Source organism: Alosa sapidissima, chromosome 23, assembly GCF_018492685.1.
Source record: "Alosa sapidissima isolate fAloSap1 chromosome 23, fAloSap1.pri, whole genome shotgun sequence".
NCBI lineage: Eukaryota > Metazoa > Chordata > Actinopteri > Clupeiformes > Clupeidae > Alosa > Alosa sapidissima.
The window spans coordinates 28,739,993-28,761,670 of record NC_055979.1 but is presented as its reverse complement, the minus strand read 5'-3'; the positions used below and the strand labels follow the sequence as shown (position 1 = coordinate 28,761,670).

At 43.5% G+C, this 21,678-nt stretch overlaps 3 protein-coding genes and 1 non-coding gene across 10 annotated transcripts; 1 reads left to right on the top strand and 3 right to left on the bottom strand.

Moving 5' to 3' along the window:
• Window positions 1-335: 335 nt before the first annotated feature.
• Window positions 336-5,348, bottom strand: mtx2 (metaxin 2). Its single transcript, XM_042080880.1, has 10 exons — window positions 5,146-5,348; window positions 4,270-4,317; window positions 4,125-4,171; window positions 3,941-4,013; window positions 3,566-3,642; window positions 2,792-2,884; window positions 2,055-2,093; window positions 1,685-1,810; window positions 1,169-1,245; window positions 336-809 (listed from the first exon to the last, which is right to left on the bottom strand). The coding sequence occupies exons 1-10, from the start codon at window positions 5,183-5,185 to the stop codon at window positions 608-610; spliced, it is 822 nt and encodes a 273-aa protein (XP_041936814.1). The 5' UTR covers window positions 5,186-5,348; the 3' UTR covers window positions 336-607.
• A 194-nt stretch (window positions 5,349-5,542) lies between these two features.
• On the bottom strand, window positions 5,543-9,671 carry ptcd1 (pentatricopeptide repeat domain 1). Its single transcript, XM_042080819.1, has 8 exons — window positions 8,853-9,671; window positions 8,579-8,719; window positions 8,157-8,375; window positions 7,848-7,949; window positions 6,939-7,679; window positions 6,606-6,722; window positions 5,926-6,108; window positions 5,543-5,827 (listed from the first exon to the last, which is right to left on the bottom strand). Exons 1-8 carry the CDS (start codon window positions 9,342-9,344, stop codon window positions 5,675-5,677), a joined length of 2,148 nt encoding a protein of 715 aa, XP_041936753.1. The 5' UTR covers window positions 9,345-9,671; the 3' UTR covers window positions 5,543-5,674.
• LOC121699103 lies at window positions 6,424-6,547 on the bottom strand. The gene has a single exon (XR_006026954.1). It is a non-coding gene; the product is annotated as a small nucleolar RNA SNORA16B/SNORA16A family (small nucleolar RNA).
• Window positions 9,672-9,694: 23 nt separating the features above from the next.
• On the top strand, window positions 9,695-20,237 carry lnpk (lunapark, ER junction formation factor). Of its 7 annotated transcripts, none has more exons than XM_042080848.1 (14): window positions 9,697-9,824; window positions 10,277-10,370; window positions 10,497-10,538; window positions 11,310-11,497; window positions 12,047-12,105; window positions 12,228-12,268; window positions 12,853-12,936; window positions 13,068-13,113; window positions 13,351-13,461; window positions 14,266-14,374; window positions 16,338-16,408; window positions 17,078-17,242; window positions 18,009-18,116; window positions 19,249-20,237. In XM_042080848.1, the coding sequence occupies exons 2-14, from the start codon at window positions 10,344-10,346 to the stop codon at window positions 19,437-19,439; spliced, it is 1,242 nt and encodes a 413-aa protein (XP_041936782.1). In that variant the 5' UTR covers window positions 9,697-9,824; window positions 10,277-10,343; the 3' UTR covers window positions 19,440-20,237. The 7 variants fall into 7 exon arrangements, with proteins under 7 accessions (XP_041936780.1, XP_041936782.1, XP_041936778.1 ...); XM_042080844.1 differs by having other exon boundaries at window positions 13,351-13,530; XM_042080850.1 differs by lacking the exon at window positions 18,009-18,116 and adding an exon at window positions 17,932-17,951 and having other exon boundaries at window positions 13,351-13,530.
• Window positions 20,238-21,678: the final 1,441 nt, after the last annotated feature.

Below are 21,678 nucleotides of genomic sequence, written 5' to 3'. Positions count from 1 at the left end.
ACTAACCAATTATTTTATGTTGAAACAATTAAGGCTGCATTTTGTAAACAATGTGACAGACTGAAATCCAAATATTTGACAGTATGGAATCATCATGACTCACCAACACCTGAATGAACTAAGATTAAGAGTGACAGCTGTATTTCACTCTTGCTTTCACAATCTCACCAGAGGCCAGCATAATCACTGTGGCCATTGGTTGTTCCACTGGGTACCAGCAGAGGGCACTGATTGTCTGTGATGTGACCTATTTAAACATGGAAGGCAGCAGCCAGCAGAGCCCAACACAAGGCTGAGACATTTTCTATTTTGGGAACCGAGAATAGAAAGAGATCTTTCCGGGTGCGATGTGTACTTTTAATAATGATAGGCACTTTCCATGTACATGTACAACAAGAGGAGGATAACAGCAAGTGAAAAAAAAAAACAACCAAATAAAAGAATTACATATGTTTACATCCAAGCATTTTTACAACAAAGAAGCGCTATGGTTGCCTTTGTGGGACTTCAGTGTGTGGCATTCCGGGCGGGAGGAGGCGGCGATGGAGGAGGCGGCTGGAAAGGTTGAGGATATTTTGGAACGTTGTGCAGCGGGCCGAACAGAACCTCAAGTGAGGGTGGGGCCTTTAGAGTAACGCGAGGAGCCTGGCGATTGGTCAGATTCCTCGAAGAAGGTCTGCTCGATGCGTTTGCAGAACGACAGCAGGTTGCTGTAGACCTTGACCCGTTCGGCGAGCTCGTCACTGGTCAGCCGGGTGGTCAGGATGGTGAAGATGTGGCCAAAAACAAGAGCATCCAACTCCGTGGGCCTAAGGGCAGAGGGACAACAATCACTAAAGGGGCATCAGGAGCGGGTATGGAGTCCGTCATATGTTAGGGCAGTGGTTCTCAAATGGGGGTACGCATACCCCTGGGGGTACGTGAGATTTTAAAATATACATACATACATACATATATTAATATTTATCCGTTCCAAAGTTTAATAAATTAGACACCGATGGCACAGTGCTCTGTTTTAAGCTCAGTGCTCTGTTGTCTTTTTTTCTCAACTAAAAATGCTTTGCGCTGGTTAGGGGGTACTTGGCTGAAAAAATATTTCACAGGGGGTAAATCACTGAAAAAAGGTTGAGAACCACTGTTAGGGTGTGTGTCTGTGTGTGTGTCTTACTGTTTATTGAAGAAGTAGAGCTGGGTACCAAGTCTCTGTGAAAGTGCTTGACAACACTGACTCACATCCTCGTAAACCTGAACAAAGCACCGACATAGACCCGTCATTCAAGTCACACACAGAATAGATTACCATCCACATACAGGCATGAGCCATTAAAAACAAACCTGGGAATAAGCCACCACCCATTCATAAATCTCGTACATCACAGCACTAAAGTTCTAAGGTTTGGCTCTGCAATTCAGTGCTGACATGAGCTAAATATTACAGCAGTTGAACTGAACTAAGCTTTATCTTTCTTAATCTTTCTTTTAACCAAAGCGACTTACAAATGTCAATGAATTGCAGGGCCAGACTTGGTTAAGTGTTTTGCTCAAGCGCACAATGGTGGCAGCTGGGAATTGAACCCACAACTTGTCAGGCTACTGCATGCAAACCCAGCTTCTTATCCACTACACTACCTTCACCCCGGAGCTGAAGGATTGTTACCTAGAGGTACGAGGAGCATTTACTCACCTGCTCCAGACTCTTGCCTGCCCAACCGATGGCGCTCATCTTCCGCCGCACCTCCCACTGCTTCTGATAGGCCAGGATGTGGCTCAGAGGCCAGGAGTAGGGGCTACTGTACCTCGGCCGAGAAATCTAACACACACACACACACACACACACAACACAGACACACACACACACACAGACAGACAGACAGACAGACACACACACACACACACAGACACGACACCAACGACACAGACACACACAGTAAACTGACCTGTTCACTGACCTGTAAAGTCGTCTGTTTTACAGATGCTAGGAACGCCTTACGTATGCATCATGAACATAAACAACATGCATACATCATCAGCATACAGTACATATGGACAGTTACCTCAGCTGCTGTTGTGTCGTCACACCACTGGATATAAAGCTGGAAAAAAAACACAAAGACATGGTCAGGCATAGGGGCATGTACTTTTGCACCCAGTATTAGTCATGTCAACATAAACAACTGGCACTTAATGCTTTTTGTACTTGAAGACATCCTTGAACACATACACAGGGTTTTCCCTGACAAAAAAAAAAAAAAGAATTTCCATGACTTACTAAATACTATTTACTAATGTGTAGCATTCAAGAATATTTTACTTTTTAGAGTGAAACATGAATAAACAAAGTTGGGATACTCAAGGAAGCGGTAAAGCAAATTACCAAATATGCACCAGTTCTGTGTGGAAATATTTGTATTAATGTATTTTGGCAAGTAAATTGAAAAATTCCCTGATATTCCATAACTTTGCCCCAAAAATAATAAAATTCCCTGACTTTCCATGTCTGGAATGGACTTTCCAAAATTCCATGATATTCCAGAAATTCCATGACCAAATTCAAATTTCCTCCTCCCATAATGGGCGGAGCGGGTCAGGCCTAGTTCAGTATGAGTGACCCTTAATGGGCGAAGCGGGTCAGGCCCAGTTCAGTATGAGTGACCCTTAATGGGCACAGCGGGTCAGGCCCAGTTCAGTATGAGTGACCCTTAATGGGCACAGCGGGTCAGGCCTAGTTCAGTATGAGTGACCCTTAATGGGCACAGCGGGTCAGGCCCAGTTCAGTATGAGTGACCCATACCTCCGCAGTGAGAAGCATGTTGTTCACCAGCTCCATATAAGCCTTCATCTCAGCCCTCTGGACGTCATCCAACCCCTCGCTCAGAGAGAAGCCCTGCAGAGAGAGAGGGAGAGAGAACAGAGAGAGAGGGAGAGAGCAGAGAGGGGGGGAGAGAACAGAGAGAGAGCAGATAGAACAGAGTTGGCAGAGGTAGAGAAGGTTTGTTTAATTTAAGGCCATTTCAGCAACTAAGGCTATTTAATGGCCAGTGTTATAGAAACTTAAATATGTTTTTTAAAATCTATGCTACTAAGATATTCTAGAACCTTCAAAGGTGGGACCTTTGAGGTAGAGAGGGGGAAAACTAAGAAATCACATGTCAACATAAACATCAGTCTCTGAAAATGTTGTTCCAAAAGTTGTGAACGGGTCAAGAGAAAGTATTAAATCCAACAGATATACCTAGACTGCACTATAGCAAGCAACCACCATCATCAGGTACTATCTGTAAACATTTCTAATAGTTAATTTATTCTCTTCTATTATTTTTAAGTGAGGCAAGGCAAAGCAAAGTCAGTGTGCTGGGCTAGCTAGCTAGCTAGCTACTATTCTGGTTTAACAGAACTTCTCTTCTGATTATCAGCAGTATTAGCACCCCTAAATTAGAACCCTGAAGAGAGGGATGAAATGAACAGAGGTGATGTTCGGTGGGAGAAGAAAGGGAAGAAAAGAGAGAGTGATGCATCATACAGACGGAAGGGTAGATCAGATAAACTCCACCATATGGCCTTTTACCTTTGCTTTGGTAAACTGGACAATCGGACCCAGCTCAGACACCACCTGGTTTCCTACATGGATGAAGGGGACTTTACCTACAGGAGAAACAGCGGGGGGGGCACAGCACATGAGCCGTGGCATACTGGATGAGTTATAAACTTCAATCATAACACATAATATGACAGGGGAGGTCGACACAGACACTCCTAATATATGTCTCAGAACACAGAGATAGTCATGTGTCCCTCTCAATCACAAAACGTTAAGGCACGTGTGCGTTTGTGCGTGTGTATAACAGAGAGAGAGAGAGGAGGAAAGAGTGGGAGAAAAAAAAAGACTAAGCACACGAGAGAGAAAGAGAGGGTGTAACAGTTCCCTCACAGCAGCACTCACCCGATGGGGACATGAACTCTGCATTAACACGACATGACACTCTTACAGGCAGACTACACATCTTCAGGTAGGCCTAACACAAAGACAAACACAACTTATCAGAGAGCATGCACTGTATGGTAAACACTTTACAATGCAATCATTCACATAAAGCTACAGCTAAAGTGTGTGAACTCAATCCTACCTGGACGGCCAGAGAAGAGGCATTGTCTGAGAGAAGGATCTGTTCATCTGTAAACAAGCATACAGTGATTACTGAAGAACATTTACACTGTATTTGCGTTTCGCATATTTTTCATTCTGAGACTTTTAGATCTATGTTTTCTTACCATTGAGCGGCTGGTAAAGGGTTGCGCTCTCCGGCCATGGTTCTGCAGCTGTGAAGAACATGATTATGTTAGAGGAGCTCACCCGGACGTTTATGTATGGTTACATAGCGTGACAGCAGATACATAGTGTACATGTATTTACAGCTGCGAATCGTTAGCTATACTGGGAGGGGGAAAACTGCGGAGCAATGATCTATCGGCTATGTCCTTCTGTAAGGCCGTACTGTTACAAACAAGGACGGATTTGCCTCTCAGGATTTGGGTTCCTCTTGATTCTCGTGCATGGCGTTGTGATACAAGCTAATGCAAAAGACTCCTTATATTACTGATGCAATATAAAGAATACTATCAGAATACTATACATTGTGATATGATCTTGACCTTGACATTATTCTGTAAATGTTACATAGAAGAATGAATGAGTTTACGTTTAACCTAAATAAACGAGGAGTGCAGACGTGTTACGACTGCTTAACAAAGTAATTAAAGTGTCTATATATTGAATAGCTTTGTAAATATGACCACCTGCTTCCCAATGCACAGCTAGTGTCCTTTATCCAGTGCTGTCAGACAGTGGCTGCTAAAGGGGATGGGCTTTTATCAATGGGGACACATTACAAACAAGCCTCATGGCATGCGGGTTGTAAACGCACCGTTACTGTAAAGGACATCAAAGCAAAGTCCTTTCAGTGAATGGAATTTGATACACAAGCGTCAAAAACGTAAAACATTAGCATTTCAACCTTCAGGCCCTGTAATGTTAATAACCCATCGTAGCTGTGCTAGTTAGCTTGCTAGATGGCTGCCGTCTACTGAGGTTGCCCATTCTGGCTAGTCTGATATTGCTAGACGTAGCTTGCTGGTTAGCCATCTTACCCGCTATTTGCCCAACGAAAGCCTCCGCTGCCAGGGACATGATGACAAAAGTTCTTCTCAACCAAGACAGAAGAACAATTCAGGTTTATTATACAATGCAACGTCGTAACAGCTTTGGACACGGCTTTGAGCACAAGGGCATGCTCAAACAGCAGCTTGTTAGCTAAGTGCTAATTCTTCTTCCTGAAGAATACTGCGCATGTGCACAGAACAGCCAATCGGATTGAGGTCATCGCGACAAGCCTTTGCCTTCAGTCTGGTCTGATTTCTTTTACTGTCTATGGGTCTGATGCCTACAATCATCAAGTCTGATCTCCACTTGTTTACAAGTGGTTACGTTATTTCCACACAAAACAGGCTTATCATTGGTTTGAAATGAACGATAACAAAGTTTTTTTTAAAGAATTTTATTAGCTTTGCCACAAATATTAAATATTTACATTATTTACAATCACACGATAGGGGTCTATTATTTAGATTTTCAAAAGTAACTGAGGCTAAGTGCGACCAATACTTTCATCATGGGCATTTATTTTTCAGTGTCTTCTTCTGTTGCAGTTTTCTGTGCCTGAAACTTCGCCCAAGGGTGAGGAGTCTCCTGCCCAGGCATTATCTGTAGCCACACCTGGTAGTATCCACGGAAACCATCAATCTTCTCCAAGTAAGTATTCTTTGATTTATACTGAAAAGAAAACGGCAAGTTAAAAGGTATATAAAAGAAGGGAAATTAACAAAAAATGTTTATGAGAGCATTAAAATGTACACTATAGTCATACTGACCTTGTCATAGTTTGGAGGATATTGAGCAGCAAACTCAAGCTGTCTAAGAATGACCTCATTCGGGGCAACCTGCTTCTCTTGCATGGATGCCAGAATCTCCTTGAGGTAGACGTAGTCTAGACGTCTGGTTGCTTGTCTGATAAGTGCACTGTAAACGTGTGCATTGGGTGCAATACGACAAGACTGCACCGGAACAAACAAAAGATACATCATCATATGAGAGAGCTGAGATGCTCCAGAAAAACAAAACTTTAGGAGCACATTGCTAGAGAGTAATCAATGTTGATGGTTTCACATACAACTCCTGGTTATTTCCTAGATTCTTCAATATTTCAATAATAATAAAGAAATGACTATTTATCCACTCTTGCTCTGGGTGTATTTCTTGCTGTTCAAATACAACACATTTGTATCACACATCACCACATAAAGACAATTAAAATAGCGAGAGCTGAGATCAAGCAGCTCCTTAAATCAAGCATCCTTCCTTTTACATTCCGTCCTCCTTTTCTGTCACTGGGTCAACGAACTGACCAGCGGCTGTCAGGAAAAGTGTTTATTTAGGCTCCTCTTAGACCACAGCTGTCATATCTGGGCAGCAGGGACCTCTGTGAAGCCGTATGAGATGAGGAAATCATGAGGCACACTACAATTCCCATCACCCATCATAATAATCGTACCTCCATGTCAGAGAGCAACTGTAGTCCCTCATGTTTTGTGTTGCAAGCCAAAGCCACGTTACAGAAAGACTGCACGTCTGGAAATAGCCTCCTATTGGACATCATCTCCAGTATGGCCTGACAGCACAGGACACACAGACAGGAGACAATTTGATTGGACAGACAAAAGAGAGAGATAACAAGAGATACAACAGAAACAAGAGTCAAGAAGACAGAGGGTGTAACTGCTGAGATAGAGTGTTAAAGTACAAGTTCCAAAACCACGGTGGTCTATAATTCCATCACCAGTGAAACAACAGTTACCCAAAGGGGTCAGAATGGTTTGGTGCTGACCTTTGCCCCCTTGAGGTCGCCAGTATTAGCTGCCCTTCTGATTAGTGAGTTGAAGAAGGGGACGTCGAGTTTGATCTTGTTTTCATTGGCCACTGAGAGGAGAGCCTGGACTGCCTGGTCGCCTGGCTCCACAACGTCAGCCAGCAGAGTAAGAGTCTTCAGGGTTGGTTGCAGACCCTGCTCAGCCATCTTGCCAAGGAAACCCTCCATGCTGCCAATCAGTGCCAGCCTGTCAGACGCAGAGCTCACAGTTCCCAGGGAAACGTCGTCAGAGCGCACTGTGGCTGGATCCAGGAGGTTTGGTGGAGAGAAAGCTGACGAGCCAGGTGAGCAGATGGACATAATATTGCTATCGTAAACCTGAAGTGCACCCTGACTGTCTGTAGTCCTTGTTATGTGTTCTCTTTGGGCTTCTTGTGTGTGCAAGTCCATCTTTCCTGTTCTGCATTCTTCAGTCGACTCTATGCTCTTTGTGTATGTCTGCTGTGAGCGTGTATCCACAAACAACTGACTTTCAAAAGCATCAATGTCCAGAGGTCTGGGCCGAGAGCTCTCTTTGATTTTGGCTTTGCGGTCCCTCTTCCCTACCCCGAGTGTGAGAGGGGAGTGATTTTGTTTCTTTAAAAGTAACTTGGAGGCCAGGGCAATATCTCCAATTCCACAGTCCCGCGTGGCACGCAGTAAAATGTTGTAGTTGTGAGTATCCGGCTTTATACCCAACTTTAACATCTGGTGCCAAACCTGAAAATAAAATTACTGCTGTAATGACTCCTTGTAAATTCAGCCTTTTAAGTCATCATGCAAGTTCAGTCTTTACAGTTTACATAGGTGTATACTGTATGCAGTTTATTGATAGGGTAGTTTGTGTATGATTTGTATGAACCGGCAGACAAGATTACTGTATATTACCTGCAGTGCGAGTCTGAATCCAGCAGTCTTGTCTTTTACACAGCTCATCAGCAAGCAATGAAACGTTTCTTGTGTAATGGGATGACCACTCTCCAGCATATCCTACATACACACATAGAGAGAGGGAGAGGGAGAGAGAGAGAAGATTCATTTGCATTTGGTTTTACAATTCACAGTTGAAAATATGTCTCTACAGACAGACAATTATATTCATCTTCATTTGTCTTCATTCATCTTTACTGACATATTCCATATATGCCAATATTATGTCTGTACATGAGGGTAAAATGACATAGCCTTGAACTATACCCGGAAGACACGTAAACTGCTTTGGAGGTCAGCAGTGAGAGCCATTGTCTTCAGCAAAGCACGATGGGAAATAGCGTTGAGCAGAATGTTCTTCCTGCGCAGCTCTTGCTCCAGTTTCAGAGCCTGCTCCAACGCTGGCTGTTTCCATGGTGACTCTGCACAAGCATTGAAGAGGGCAGTGTAAGTGGCTTCTGTTGGCTCGAGGCCCCGTTTCTTCATCTGAGCAGGACACAGAACAATTACGTCAAACTAATTTCACATCCATCACAATGGAACACATTAGCAACACGTCAGAAACATGAGGACAGCGCTTGATCAAGAGGAGTAGTCAGTGCACAAATGACAATTTCAGAACAAACAGTGGGCTGAGTGGACGGTCTCTTTTGATCAAGGACAAAAGCTAGAGTGTGTGAGTATCCTACATCTTGATAGAGCTTGAAGGCCTTCTTGATGTAGCCAACCCGACCACAGCCTCCCATCAGCACCGTGTAGTTATACTCCTCAGGTTGAAGTCTCTCTCCTTGTAGCATCTCTGTCTCGAACATGTCCAACGCTTCAGGCAGCTACATAAGACAGAAGGAATGGGGCAAAGGTCAAGATGTACATCTATGTCTGAATAAAATAGCTTTAAACTGCTCCAGGGAAAAACTAAGCATTCTACATAACATTCCTCATTCTTTGAAACAGCTTGTTTACCTTGTCCTGCTTGATGAGTTTCTTGCACTGAAGAAAGTACCAGTATGGCGTGTTTTTCTGTCCTGTCCTAGATCTAAATTTAGGCCGTAGTTTTTCGTCCTCTCCTTCACTGTACCGTAGATCCATGTACTGGGGTGAGGACTTTTTGAATGTCGTTCTGTTGGTGTACTCGGGCGAGTACTCACCAAATGCATGATCGGGTTTAGAGTTCTCAGCGTTTCGCTCAGTCTGAGGGATGTTCCTGGTGGATTCAATCACATCGGCCCTCTGCCGGGGCTTTCGACGGGGAGTGTGCAGTACTGACGCCGCAAACTGTCTATGTTGTTGGTGTATGTGTCTGACTGGACTAGTAGAGCTCAAACCCAATGTATTTGATGTCAGCACTGACAGCCACGGGACTGTAACACTGTACTTAACACAGTAATGCTGAACACAGAGATCCGCGATGCAAAAGCGTGCCCTAACACACGGATGAGATAATAACCGTAACATTATGAAGACCGTGCAGTACAATTATAATATTAACACACAAATCAAACTAATTTCAATTGGTAAATGCAGCAGACAACTGATGGCAACGGTACTCGCGTGGACAGATGCTTTTCCTCGACGCATGTCAAGGTTCCAGCAAGACTTATCGAATCAATCACCGAAAGATATATAATAGGGTTGGTTATAACTTCTGGCACGTGTGTCTTGTGTGGTATGATACTGTAAATATAAACAGGGCTTTAATGTTAAACTATCACTCCAAAATAGGAAGTATTGTATTATAAATACGCACAGACAAACAATGCTCTGGAATCTATTGCTTTTTGAGAAACTTCCTGGAAATATTCGTCACTTCCCGAGGAGGACAGCTCGTCAAATTACGAGTCCCTCTGTCGTTGGAGAAAAACAGTTCATAAAATGTACGCTTGGTGGTGGTGGGACTGTCATCATCGTTGAAGTCGGATCTGAATTGAACAAAGGGTAACTTAACTAATTTCGTGATGTGTTAATCTTAGACGTTCCAGTTATGTAGGACGTCTTTTTAAGATTTCAAAAAGACTGCTGAAGGTATAGCAAACTTCTTTTGATAACGTTAGCCGTCCATCAATACAATATGTTACAGAGCAGTTGATGATGATGCCTGACTGTAACAAAAGCTAGTAGTAACGTTAGTAGTAGTAGTATGCTGTAAAGTTGGTCAGTAAATTATCTTGTTATCAGTCTTAGCTGAGATCTAGAGGATGATTTTTGTTAGCTATAACTGTTTTAACCTGTGTGCTAGGTTAAGTGACTTACTGTAACTTGCTAGCGTTGACGTTAATCAGACTTTGACCACTCCTATGTCACGCTGTCTTTCAGGCTAACGATGTTTATGTTAACAGAAGCGCATGTATAGTTACTACACGTTGTCAAAAGGAAAATCGTGTTTTCAGGCGAGGATTTCTCTCCGTTTCTCCGGGACAAAGAAGAGGTCTACGTGGGCAGGACAGGTTTTTAGCAATGGGAGCTGTTCTTTCCCGGTGGAAGGTACAATTTCATTCTTGTGTTAAGACTAAATGGTACCGTATGGCATACCTGAGTTGTGGAATACATGGAATGTGGCCAGTGTATGTATGTGACAAGTGACAACACTAACACTCATATCCTTATCAGGCAAAGCCTTCCACAGTGGAGCTGTTGGAAAGCTTGGACAAGGTAGGCTGGCATCTCAAATGGTATCTCACGAAAGCTCTCTGTCTTTCACTCGTTTTTCCTTCAACTCACTCAGATTCTTTTTCCAACATATTCACACAGCATATATGTTTGTTTATGTATATGTTGTCCTTGTCTCACACTCTTCCTATCTGTGTGAGCATAGGACTGACAGCTGCATGTGTCCCTCTGTAAAGTATTTTGGCTGACCTTAACTACCCTCACTGGCACAGTCACAACTCTGACAGCAGAACTGGAGAGCTAGACTTCTCTTTCAAACTGACATCTGTAGTGCTAACTCACAGCCCAACAGCGGCATAGATCCAGCCTAGCCTGGGTGAACCCAGATTAACCACATTTGCAAACAGGTTCGCCTGGGTTAACCCAGGCTAGATCTAGCCCTGATCTGACATGGATGCATGCCAGAACTGGTCAGCTACCTCAGTTGCATATTATCAAGTCTTTTGATAGTTAAATCCTGTTAAACCCACCTGTGTTTCCTAGATCAGTCATTCATCATGTTCTATTGATTTAATCAATGATGAGTGAGAGTTTACACTACAATGACTGTTAATCATTTGAAGGGGTTTACACTAGCAATACCACATTGTTTTATTAGTGAATTTCCCAACTATAAAGGCATAAAGTGTTCTTTAGTGTCTCTATGTCATTAAGCCTAGTGTCCTCCAACCTCACTGTGTGTCAGTATGTATCTGTATGTCAGTGTATGAAACACGATTGATCTTTCAGTGTCTGCGTGTTGCTATTTCACAGGACATCAAGGACCTTGAGGAGTTTCGGGCAAAGAACCAGCGCCTGCAGAAGCTGTGGGTGGGCCGCCTGCTCTTCTACTCGTCCATGCTCTACCTATTCACCTGCCTGTGCGTCTACTTCTGCTACCTGCCCGACGAGTGGGGCGCTCGGATCGTCATGGCGCTACCGCTGCTGGTCTTTCCCGTGCTGTGAGTGCCCTTCTGATAGCAGTGGCTGCCTGGCACCACTATGGCATTGGTGGTGGGAGTTACTATTAAACACAGTGGGATGGTCTCTCGTACGTAGATTAAGCTTTTTCCTAGACTAAAAGAAGATTTCAATGGAAACCTTCATTGGAGATCTTGAATTTCCCCTTGGGGATCAATAAAGTATCTATCTCTATCTATCTATCTATCTATCTAGATATCTTTTAGTATGTGATGGTCTATGTACAGGGGATTGATAGACTCAGTATGTCTTTGCCATCTGTACTGTAATGGCTGAAGGCCCTTTTGGTTCCTTTCATAATGTATGACTCCACTAGTTACCTATTCTAAATTTGACCATAGTAACAACTAAATCAGTACTGTAGGTCAGCCAACATGCAACATGTTGTTAGGACAATTGCAGCCTTTGATGACCTTTGCAGCCTTTGTTAATCTTTGGAAGAGATTTTGATACATTTTTTTAATTCAATCTATTTTCTTGGCAATTTCACAAGTTAACCTTTTTTGTCTTTTTTTCTCCCCTCACCCTAGAGTGTGGTTCTTGAGAAAACTCCTTATCTTCTTGTTTTCCAAACGAACTGAGAGAAACAGTAAGTCCTTTTCCTTAAACTCTCATGCCAAATCTCCATAAATGCAACTCAGATAATACTGTTGACTTTAACTGCTCTTAAAACCCAAACTTAATGTTTACTGTGCTTCTATGTTTTTACAGATGACAAACTAGAAGACTTGAAAGTAGAAAAAAAGAAGATAGTAAGTGTCCTTCAGAGTGCTACCAGCACTCTTTTCATGGATGCTGTTACTTTAACCTGCAGCTAAAAGTAGTGCATTGTGTGCAGATGCTTCCTTGATTTCAGCCTCGCGATGCCCTACTTTATTAGCAGTGGACTCCCTCGTCTCCCTGTCTTTCTCTACCTCAGTCCCATCCTGACCTCGTTTCACCGAGGCACAGTCAGGCAGTACTGCCAATGCTAACACTCTAACACACACACACACACCTCAGCAGATGCGCACACACACACACACACACACACACACAGACACTAACACACCTCAGAAGATACGCACACAGATACACATACAACCATGCAAACATACTCACACCATATATGTTCATACATAAATGCTTACTGTATGGACAGTGTGTCTATTGTATAGTGTTCTAGTGTGTCTATTGTTTGAGTGTGTTTCACTAATTCATGGTTTGGGATAAATGCAGAGGCCAAATTTCCCTCACAGGATCAAAAGAGTATATATACTTACTTACTATATACTGTTCAGTAATGTTTCTTGTATTTTCTTTATACAAGTTATGATTTAAATTCCTTGTTTCTCAGTTGGAAGAGGTCATGGAGAAGGAAACTTACAAAAATGCCAAACTGATCTTAGAGAGATTTGACCCAGACGCAAAGAAGAAAGCCGTGAGTGTGCACCGTTCAAAACTTTGGGAAGACTTTCAGTTTCAATATTAAGGATGGCTTAGAAAGAAACCCCTGTTGTTGTTGTTGTTGTTGTTTGTGTTGTGTGAAATCGTTTTGTTTTGCCTTCTCAGGAAGCGGAATCCACTCCCTCGGGATCTCATATGACACCAAGACCAGGTCAGTGGACACGCAGGGTTGTTAGTCCAGATCACTCTAACATCGGTCATTCCTCCATCTTTCATCTACATTGCTTCATTTAGATTTCCATCTAGTTGTTTTGACAGATGCTTCAGATCCAACAGATTTCATTTTCTTCCCATCTGTAATTTATTGTGTTTTATATGTCACATATTTTAAGTCAAATATTGGTGTATAAAACTGTCTGTCTCTCCCTTCTCCCTGTCCTGTTTCCAGATCTCCGTCGGCGTAACGTTCCCATGGGAACACCGGTGCCAGGGCAACGTCCAGGCCCACCCCTGGGCGCCACGCCGACGGGTACCCCCGTGATGCCCCGCGCTGCCCCAGGTGGGCCCCCCGAGGCGGGCGCGAGCACGAGCGCTGCCCCCCCCCTGAGGAGTCCGCACATGGGGCCAGGTTAGCCCACCCGCCCCGCACCTCCCTGCCACCAGGGGGCGATACCAGCGGGGGCGTCCGCCCTGCCTCACCCGCTGGCTCAAACCACTGCTCCTAGATTTGGCGTTAGGTCAGGCAGTGTCACTTCCGTGAGTGATAGACAAGGCCCCATCACAGGATCACAGTAACTGCTCAGGGCTCCTGTTCGGCTAGCCTCATGCCAGACTTAACTGGTGTTGATTAGTTCTCTAGTTCTCCCATTTCCTAATGTCACTTCTAATGCAGTTGCTGTAACTAGTTGCAGTTGCTAGTGGGGATGCTCCCAGGGCAGTTAAGCAGGCTGAGGGCTGAAGTAGAGGCCCCTCTTTATTACACTCTTGTAGGTATGGAAGTTAATCTGACAAGCTTCTTATAGGGGATCAGATGCATTCTTGTGTAGCATAATAAATCAGATATCCCAGTCAGCAGCTGAGCGTGGGCCGTGTAGAAAGGCTAATTCAGCAAACGTTATGTTTTAGGTTCTCTTAAAATGCCCCCCAATAATCTCCTAAATGCCGTTAAGGTCTTGCAAGCCCCCATCTCTGTCATTGTGTCCTGTGTGTGGGTCTTGTGTATGTTAGTGTCTGTTTGTGTTTTGGGGTGGTGGTGACATCCTTTCAGTCTGAGCATGCAGTGTTTAATACCTGATTGCTTGTTTTTGTGTGTGTGTGCTTGTGTGTGTGTGTGTGTGTGCATGTGTGTGCCTGTCCATGACAGTTGGCCACCAACCCCCCGGTCCTCAGTTGGTACGACCCATCCTGCCCAGGGAGAGGGGGCCAGTGGACCGTGTCATTGAGTATCTGGTGGGAGACGGACCTCAGAACAGGTGGATATTTCATCATTTACTCCCTGTGTGCCAGAAATGCACGTCAGACTAGAAGCTTAGTCAAAGACAAACCAAAAACACTGCTAGTGAGATAGTATCAGAGGTCTTAAGTGGAGTCTTAGGGCCTGTCTACACGGAGACGCTTTTTAGGTTAAACACAGAGGTTTTGCTTCGTCTTGGCCGAGCGTCCAAACGAATCCTTTAAACGCACTGCCCGAAACTGCACTTTTTTGAAACCTGGTCCCAGAGTGGAAAAATCTGAAACCGTAGCCCGTTTGAATTCGTTTAGACAGCGAAACCGCACATCCTGCTTGCGTATCGATGATGTCATCGCCACACCTCAGCTGCCCTGGACTTGCACTTATAGTATTGCCTAACAATACTAGTTTTCATACATGACATTACCTACTATTACACTCCGTAAGATAAATATCACAACTGATGCTGCGCAGCGCCGATAGCTTATGACTTGGTGGACTGAACACTGTTTTTTACTGTTTTTTATGCATTCTAGCTACGGTCAGTGACGCGAGAGAACTTACGTTATTAGGAAAGTGCGGTGTAAGTTTAGGCTACATTAATTTGTGCGTAGTGCCAGTGTCATTCATTTATTTTACATGTCTTACAACATATATACATGCATTCACAGTCGAGTGAAATCAGATATAAGCATACAAAGACGCTTAGAACTCACGTTAAGCCGATGGTAGCACACTGAATGCAAATGCGCGATTTGATGCAGGCAAAAGTATTGACTGTTACTAACGAAGGTTTTATAGCAATATTATAAATGTGGCGACAGAATAGCCTAAAACTTGGGTAAGCCTTGAGTTTAGTAGCCTAATTGCGGTGATAGCCAAAACTAATGTGAATCACGGACTATCCTACAACCAAAGAAAGTAAAGGTGATTAGTAGGCCTACCTGCGTTAGCCAAATAAAGGACGGGAGTGCACCCTTCACAAACAGTAAAATAAAGTTGATTAGTTTTACAGTTGACTACAGTTGACAGTTCACCATCAGTCCACACAAACAATTCTGGTTTCCTTGCACTAGCCATTTCGTCGTAGAATATTCTGTCTGTTTGTAAAGCGCAAGTTTTGGTCAATTTCTGTAAAGAAACAGTGCCACCTATAGGCCTGGGGTATGAAGTAACGTGTTGAGTCGTGTTGAGATGGATCCGTTTGGACGCAAATATTCTTGATATGGTTCCAGGGAAGACGGAGGAAAAAAAGATCGGTTTGGTACGTGTGGACTAGGCCTTAATCCGACATTCAGAACAAATGAGGGCATTTGGCAAAACTGAAAGTCATTTTTCTCATCTCCTTTGGAAGGATCATGTACAGATAAAAATGGGTTAAAAGGGAGTTATGTGTTGTAATGAGATCGAAACGCCAAATGCCTGTCATTTACTAGGTCCTGGTGTGTGTTCTTTGCTATGCCTGCTGTCCTTGGAATTACCCCTTGGTGATTAATCACAGAAAAAATTATCTTTGATTTTAACTGAATTCTTGTCTCTTGCCTCAACTGTGCTCACTCACTCACTCATACATACATACATACATACATACATACATACATACATACACACATCTCTCTCTCTCTCTCTCTCTCATTACACGCTCATTACACACACATACACGCTCGATGGTGTTTTATGGCTCCAACGTCGTCTTCCAGGCAGCGCTGCCATTGTCGACTTAAAGGCACCTAACCCCAACCCCAACCCTAACCTTAACCCATGACTAACCATAGCGCCTTCCAGGCAGCGCTGCCTTGAAGACAACGTTGGGGGCATTAACATCAAGAAACCACATACACACTCTCTCTCACACATAAACACACACACACACCCGTCTCTCTCTCACTCACTCACTCACTCACTCTCTCTCTCTTTCTCTGTGTAGAGTGGCAGCTTGTGGCTATAACTAACTACCCCATCATTGGTTCCCCTCTCGTCCTCAGGTATGCGCTCATCTGCCAGCAGTGTTTCTCCCATAACGGCATGGCCCTCAAGGAGGAGTTCGAGTTTGTCGGTGAGATGGGCGATTCCAACACACTTTGGCAACACACACACACACAGTATTGTCAGTTCCATAGGTCCTTATCATGCGGCGTACATTCTCTTAGGCTGTCTTCAATCTCGTTAGTCTCCAAGGACATTAAGTCTCTTGCTTTCTCTCTCTCACACACACGCACACACACACACTACATCATATGTAGAATTATACATAGACAAAAACACAAACACACTCTTGTGACACACACTTACACACATACAAACAGAGTCACTCACCGACTCCTGCAGTTTGTCACGCACACTGACACATGCACACTTGCATACGTAACATACCTCTTATGCTCACACAAATCTGCACACCCTGTTATGACCTGTTCACCAAGGTACCTGGGCTCCGTTGTGTCATGATAGATAGATAGATAGATAGATAGATAGATAGATAGATAGATAGATAGATACTTTATTGATCCCCAAGGGGAAATTCAAGGTCTCAGTAGCATACAGACATCACACACAACATGCACTTACAGCAGAAAAAGTGATAAACATATAAGAAAAACTCCACTGTACAATAGAGACAGTAGAAGATAAACATGATACTAATAAATAGGATTGACATGATCAATGTGATCCACCCACCAGCAGGTGGCGCTGACTGATCTTCCTGTCCTCTCTCTCTCTCTAGCCTACAGGTGTGCCTACTGTTACTTCCTGAACCCAGCCCGCAAGACACGCCCCCAGGCGCCCCGCCTCCCAGAGTTCAGCTTCGAGAGACGCCTGCGCTCGGGCTCTCCGGCCCCAGAGTCCTCGGCGGCGCGGGACAGCGCTGAGGACAGCGACGCGGGCACAGGTGGGCACACACGCGGGCACAGATGGGCGCACTGTTGAGGTTGGCGACGCGGGCACAGATGGGTGCACTATTGAGGTTGGCGACGCGGGCACAGATGGGCGCACTGTTGAGGTTGGCGACGCGGGCACAGATGGGCACACTGTTGAGGTTGGCGACACGGGCACAGATTGGCGCACAGATGGGCACACTGTTGAGGTCGGCGTCAGCGCCGTGTCTGCCATGGCGTCGTTTAGAGGCAGGAAGCTCGTTTTCTCGATCACCTCGAGACGCTGCAGGTCCGACTGTGTGCCACCGCTGTGCTTCACATCCACAGACGTAAACATAAAGAAATTAGACACACACTGTCCTCATACACACTCATGCAGCAGAAACACACACTGTCCTCATACACACTCATGCACGGTTTGGACATGATGATGGTCTGTAGACCTGTTGGAGAGGTCGGTCGTCGGTCCATCCTGTTATTTCATTCATCTGTGATTATTCATTCCGCTGAGCATCATGTGACCTCTAAACCTCAACATTTTCCTTATCTGTTTCATTTTCAATTGTTTGTCATGAAGTTTTGCCATGAAATAGAAGGTTGTTCATTGTAGTTCATTGTAATCCATTGTGTGTGTGTGTGTATGTGTGTGTGTGTGTGTGTGTGTGTGTGTGTGTGTGTGTTCATCCTCCCTTGTCTGTTCCAGAGGGTCAACATGGACAAACGGTATTGTGTTGATGTGCTTTTCCGTGTGCTGTGTGTGTGTGTGTGTGTGTGTTGTAGAGAGGATAGGTGGTACTGGAGGTGTTGCGTCGGGTAGTGCTTCTCCCCCGACTTCAGCAGCTGCTCCATGGAATAAAGTACACAGTTTCAGCAGTTCCCCAAACTCAGGTCTCCAGGAGCACACACACACACACACACACACACACACACACACACACACACACTGTGTATACTCTACATGCAGATCATACACACATACACCCACACACCTTAACACGAACATACCGATATGCACTCACATAGTCACAGGCATACACATACAAACACACACACACACATCAAGACACCCTCTCAAACACACCCTCTGAATGATCTCAGACCCTTACACACACACACACACACAAACAAACCAAATACAAATTGTACACTTCTACTAATCACACTCTTTTCTTTATACATAATGCTGTTTAATCAAACAAATCCCTTTCCTTTTACCTGTTGCATTATTAATCAGCCTTCATGAAAACAAACTTTAAATTCACCTCTCAACATACTATCATACTTCTCCTGAAATCAGTTATGACCACCACTCATGGTGTGTGTGAGAGTGCCAGCGTGTGTGCGCAAATGATTGATAAGTGCTTATGATTTTGCCCAAGGCTAACACAACAAGTCGATTTTGTCCCTCTCTGCTAGGGTCAGAGTGACATGTAATCTTTACTAATCATGCTGTTTGATCAAAGACCCCTACAAAAACCTATTGTCAATCAAAACATCTACACAAAACTTACGCACGCACACAGTTAGACTCATATATATACACACACACACTTACACTCACTTACACTCACACACACTTACACACACACACACACACATACATACATACATACACACACGCACACATACATCCTCACTGACCAACAATGTGTAAACATTTTCCAGATCTATGCTTTTCTCTTCCCCCTGAAACAAGATTTGTTAATTCATAAACTCCCACAAGTATGCGTTGTACCGTTTTTTGCATCGGAAATACTTTATCTCTGTTTACAAACACTGATATGAAATGCAGTGTTGGGTAATTCAAAACGCCCTTGCATTGTGGCTTTGGTTTCTCGTTTCCAACTAATCAGATTGTGTGTGTTCGTTAATCTGGTGTGGAATGGCTGCCTAATCTCTGACTCTGATTTGCCTCATTGTTGACATGGTCATGTGCGTCCAGTAACACACAAGACACTGAGTGAGTGACCTATCGCAGTGTGTGTTTGTAAAATAGAAATCCATGTTTTGTTCTAAACAGGCGAGCCAGAGGGCGAACTGGCCTCAGACCAGCACGATACGGTTGAGGCGCCGCCCACTCAGGACGTGATGGAGGAAGAGGAGGAGTCAGATGTGCCTGTGTCACCACGTAGCCCCTCCCCCATGTCACAAGAGGACAGTGAAGCAGGCGGGGCAAGGAGCAGGAGGCAGGAAGTGGAGGATTCGGAGTGATATCAGTTGATTTGTGATTTTAATAAATCATGACGGTCGTCTTCTCGGACGTATGTGCGTGCTCTGGTAGCTTGTTTGACAGATTTGGTTATGGGGTTAAAAGATGACAGTTTTATTCCCTTTGGCTTCCCTCATGTTTACATGATTTAAGTTTCCTTTTATTTGCACTGCATAGGCCTGCAACTAGCATGGAATCATTCTAGTTTAAGTTAAGAGGGTAGGAGTTTACATATTTTGGATGATCAAATTGTCTTTCAATGAGTCTTTGCCAATATTTTTTATATGATCGGCCATATTTATTTATTAGTTCAAAAGTTTTTGAAATGTTCAAATTAACTAATTGTCTTTGTGTCCATTTGAAATGCTAGTTTTTGTGCCTTTTCTGTCAAAAAAACATGTTAGGTCAGCTCTTGAGAGAGGAGTTGGGAAACTCATTTCCATGACTTCATCCTTTAAAACTTGCAGCTCCTTATATGTGCGGATTGACAGTCTGTGTTCATATGATTTCTGCCACTCCTATGACAGTGCTATCTCGTTTAAAAGACCTCATTTTACCTTTCATGTGCAGGATGGGGTCACTACTGCTACAGTGCTTCTGTCCAGTGTTATTTTAGAAAATGTGCACTATGATTAACTGATAAGTTATCACTTTTGCTTTGTATATGTTGTTGTATGCAGTCATATGGGTCCGTCTGCAGAGTTGTGTATTTTGGATGCCACATGTCGATATGTCAGCTTTTGCTGAGTGTTTATGCATGGCATGGCACGCCAAATAAACTTTATAACTTGACAAAGCTATTTGTTGTGCTTCGCTTCAATGATTTAAAGCATCAATAGAGACTGTACCAAATATGGTTCAGTGGTGCAAATATAAGTTGCAAGGGTGTTTTTTCCGCTTGCAGGTGCTAGGGGGAAGTGAGACAGCCACCATTCAACCAGAAAAAAATAATATAACCATTTCAATGACTCCGAAGCTTTTCAGTTAAGGTAAATTAAGCTAAAATCTGCATAGTCCCCCTTTAATTACAGAGGGAGATCAAATTAAAGGATTTCATCCCATATAACAGACAACATAGAATACAGTACATACAACATTGACCACCACACAATGATTTTCTATGTTAATATTGTGGTGGGCCGCCATAAATAAGTCGATGTATGGGAGACACTAGAGTATGCCTTTCAGTTTGCTAGTGGTATGTGTATGTTACGTGAACCATAGGTTGAATAAACGCTTATAGCTCTTCAACTGCCTATTGATATGACTTACTGTTTCACTGGTTTCTTTTAGAAATATATAAGAAATATATTTCCATCCCATTACATTGTTTTACTGGTTTATTTCACATATAGTCTATAGAAACCTGCTCTATACAAGGATACAAGGACGTTTATTGTCACATGCATATAGTTACTGGATGTAAGAAATGCAGTGAAATTATGTCTGGTGTCAGCCTATTTGTGCATTTATGAGGGGGGGAGGGCTTAAGTGGCAAGGGCTGCATAACAAAGGTGGAGGAGGGCAGTTGGTTTTATGAACATTCTAATAAAAGCTGCCAACTTTAGGATGTTGGAGTTTGTTGGTGTTTGTTGGAGCAGTGTGCAAGCTCCTTTACGTCACAAACCACTTGGGGATGCAAACAATGTTTGTTCATTGTAAATAAAACTCTGTTCCTGATTTTTCGTACTATTGGTCTGACTGGGTCTCTTTCATTTCATCTGTGGTATCAAAATTACTATCACGGTTAACTTCGAAACAGGCACTTTACTTTGGATAGAGAATAGAAATACATGAGTGATTAAAAAAAAAAAATCTACACTGGAGCAACTCAACATTTGACACCTCCGATATGTTTAGTGTTCTAAACACGTCAAATAGCCTAGTTACCAAATTGATAGCCAAGGAGCCAGAAGTGAAGAAACATGGATAGCTATAAAACCTGTGCTTTCATTATACAACTAAACACAACAAAATACTTTTATAACCTTTGAGGAAACTATGTGATTTCAATGGCGATGCAGCGTTTGGTTGCACCTCCAAAAACATGGCGTACCTGTTTACCTCCCAAAAACGCCCTCAAATACCCGTATGTTTGACAAAAAAACAGGGGATTCCAAGGCACTCCAGCTCTGGGCACTCTCAAGTGTCAAAGGTTAAAAAGCCTTTATGTTGTTGGCTTGGTTACTCCGACGCGTTTCGGCAAACAAGCCTTCATCAGGGAGTCAAACAGTTCCAGTA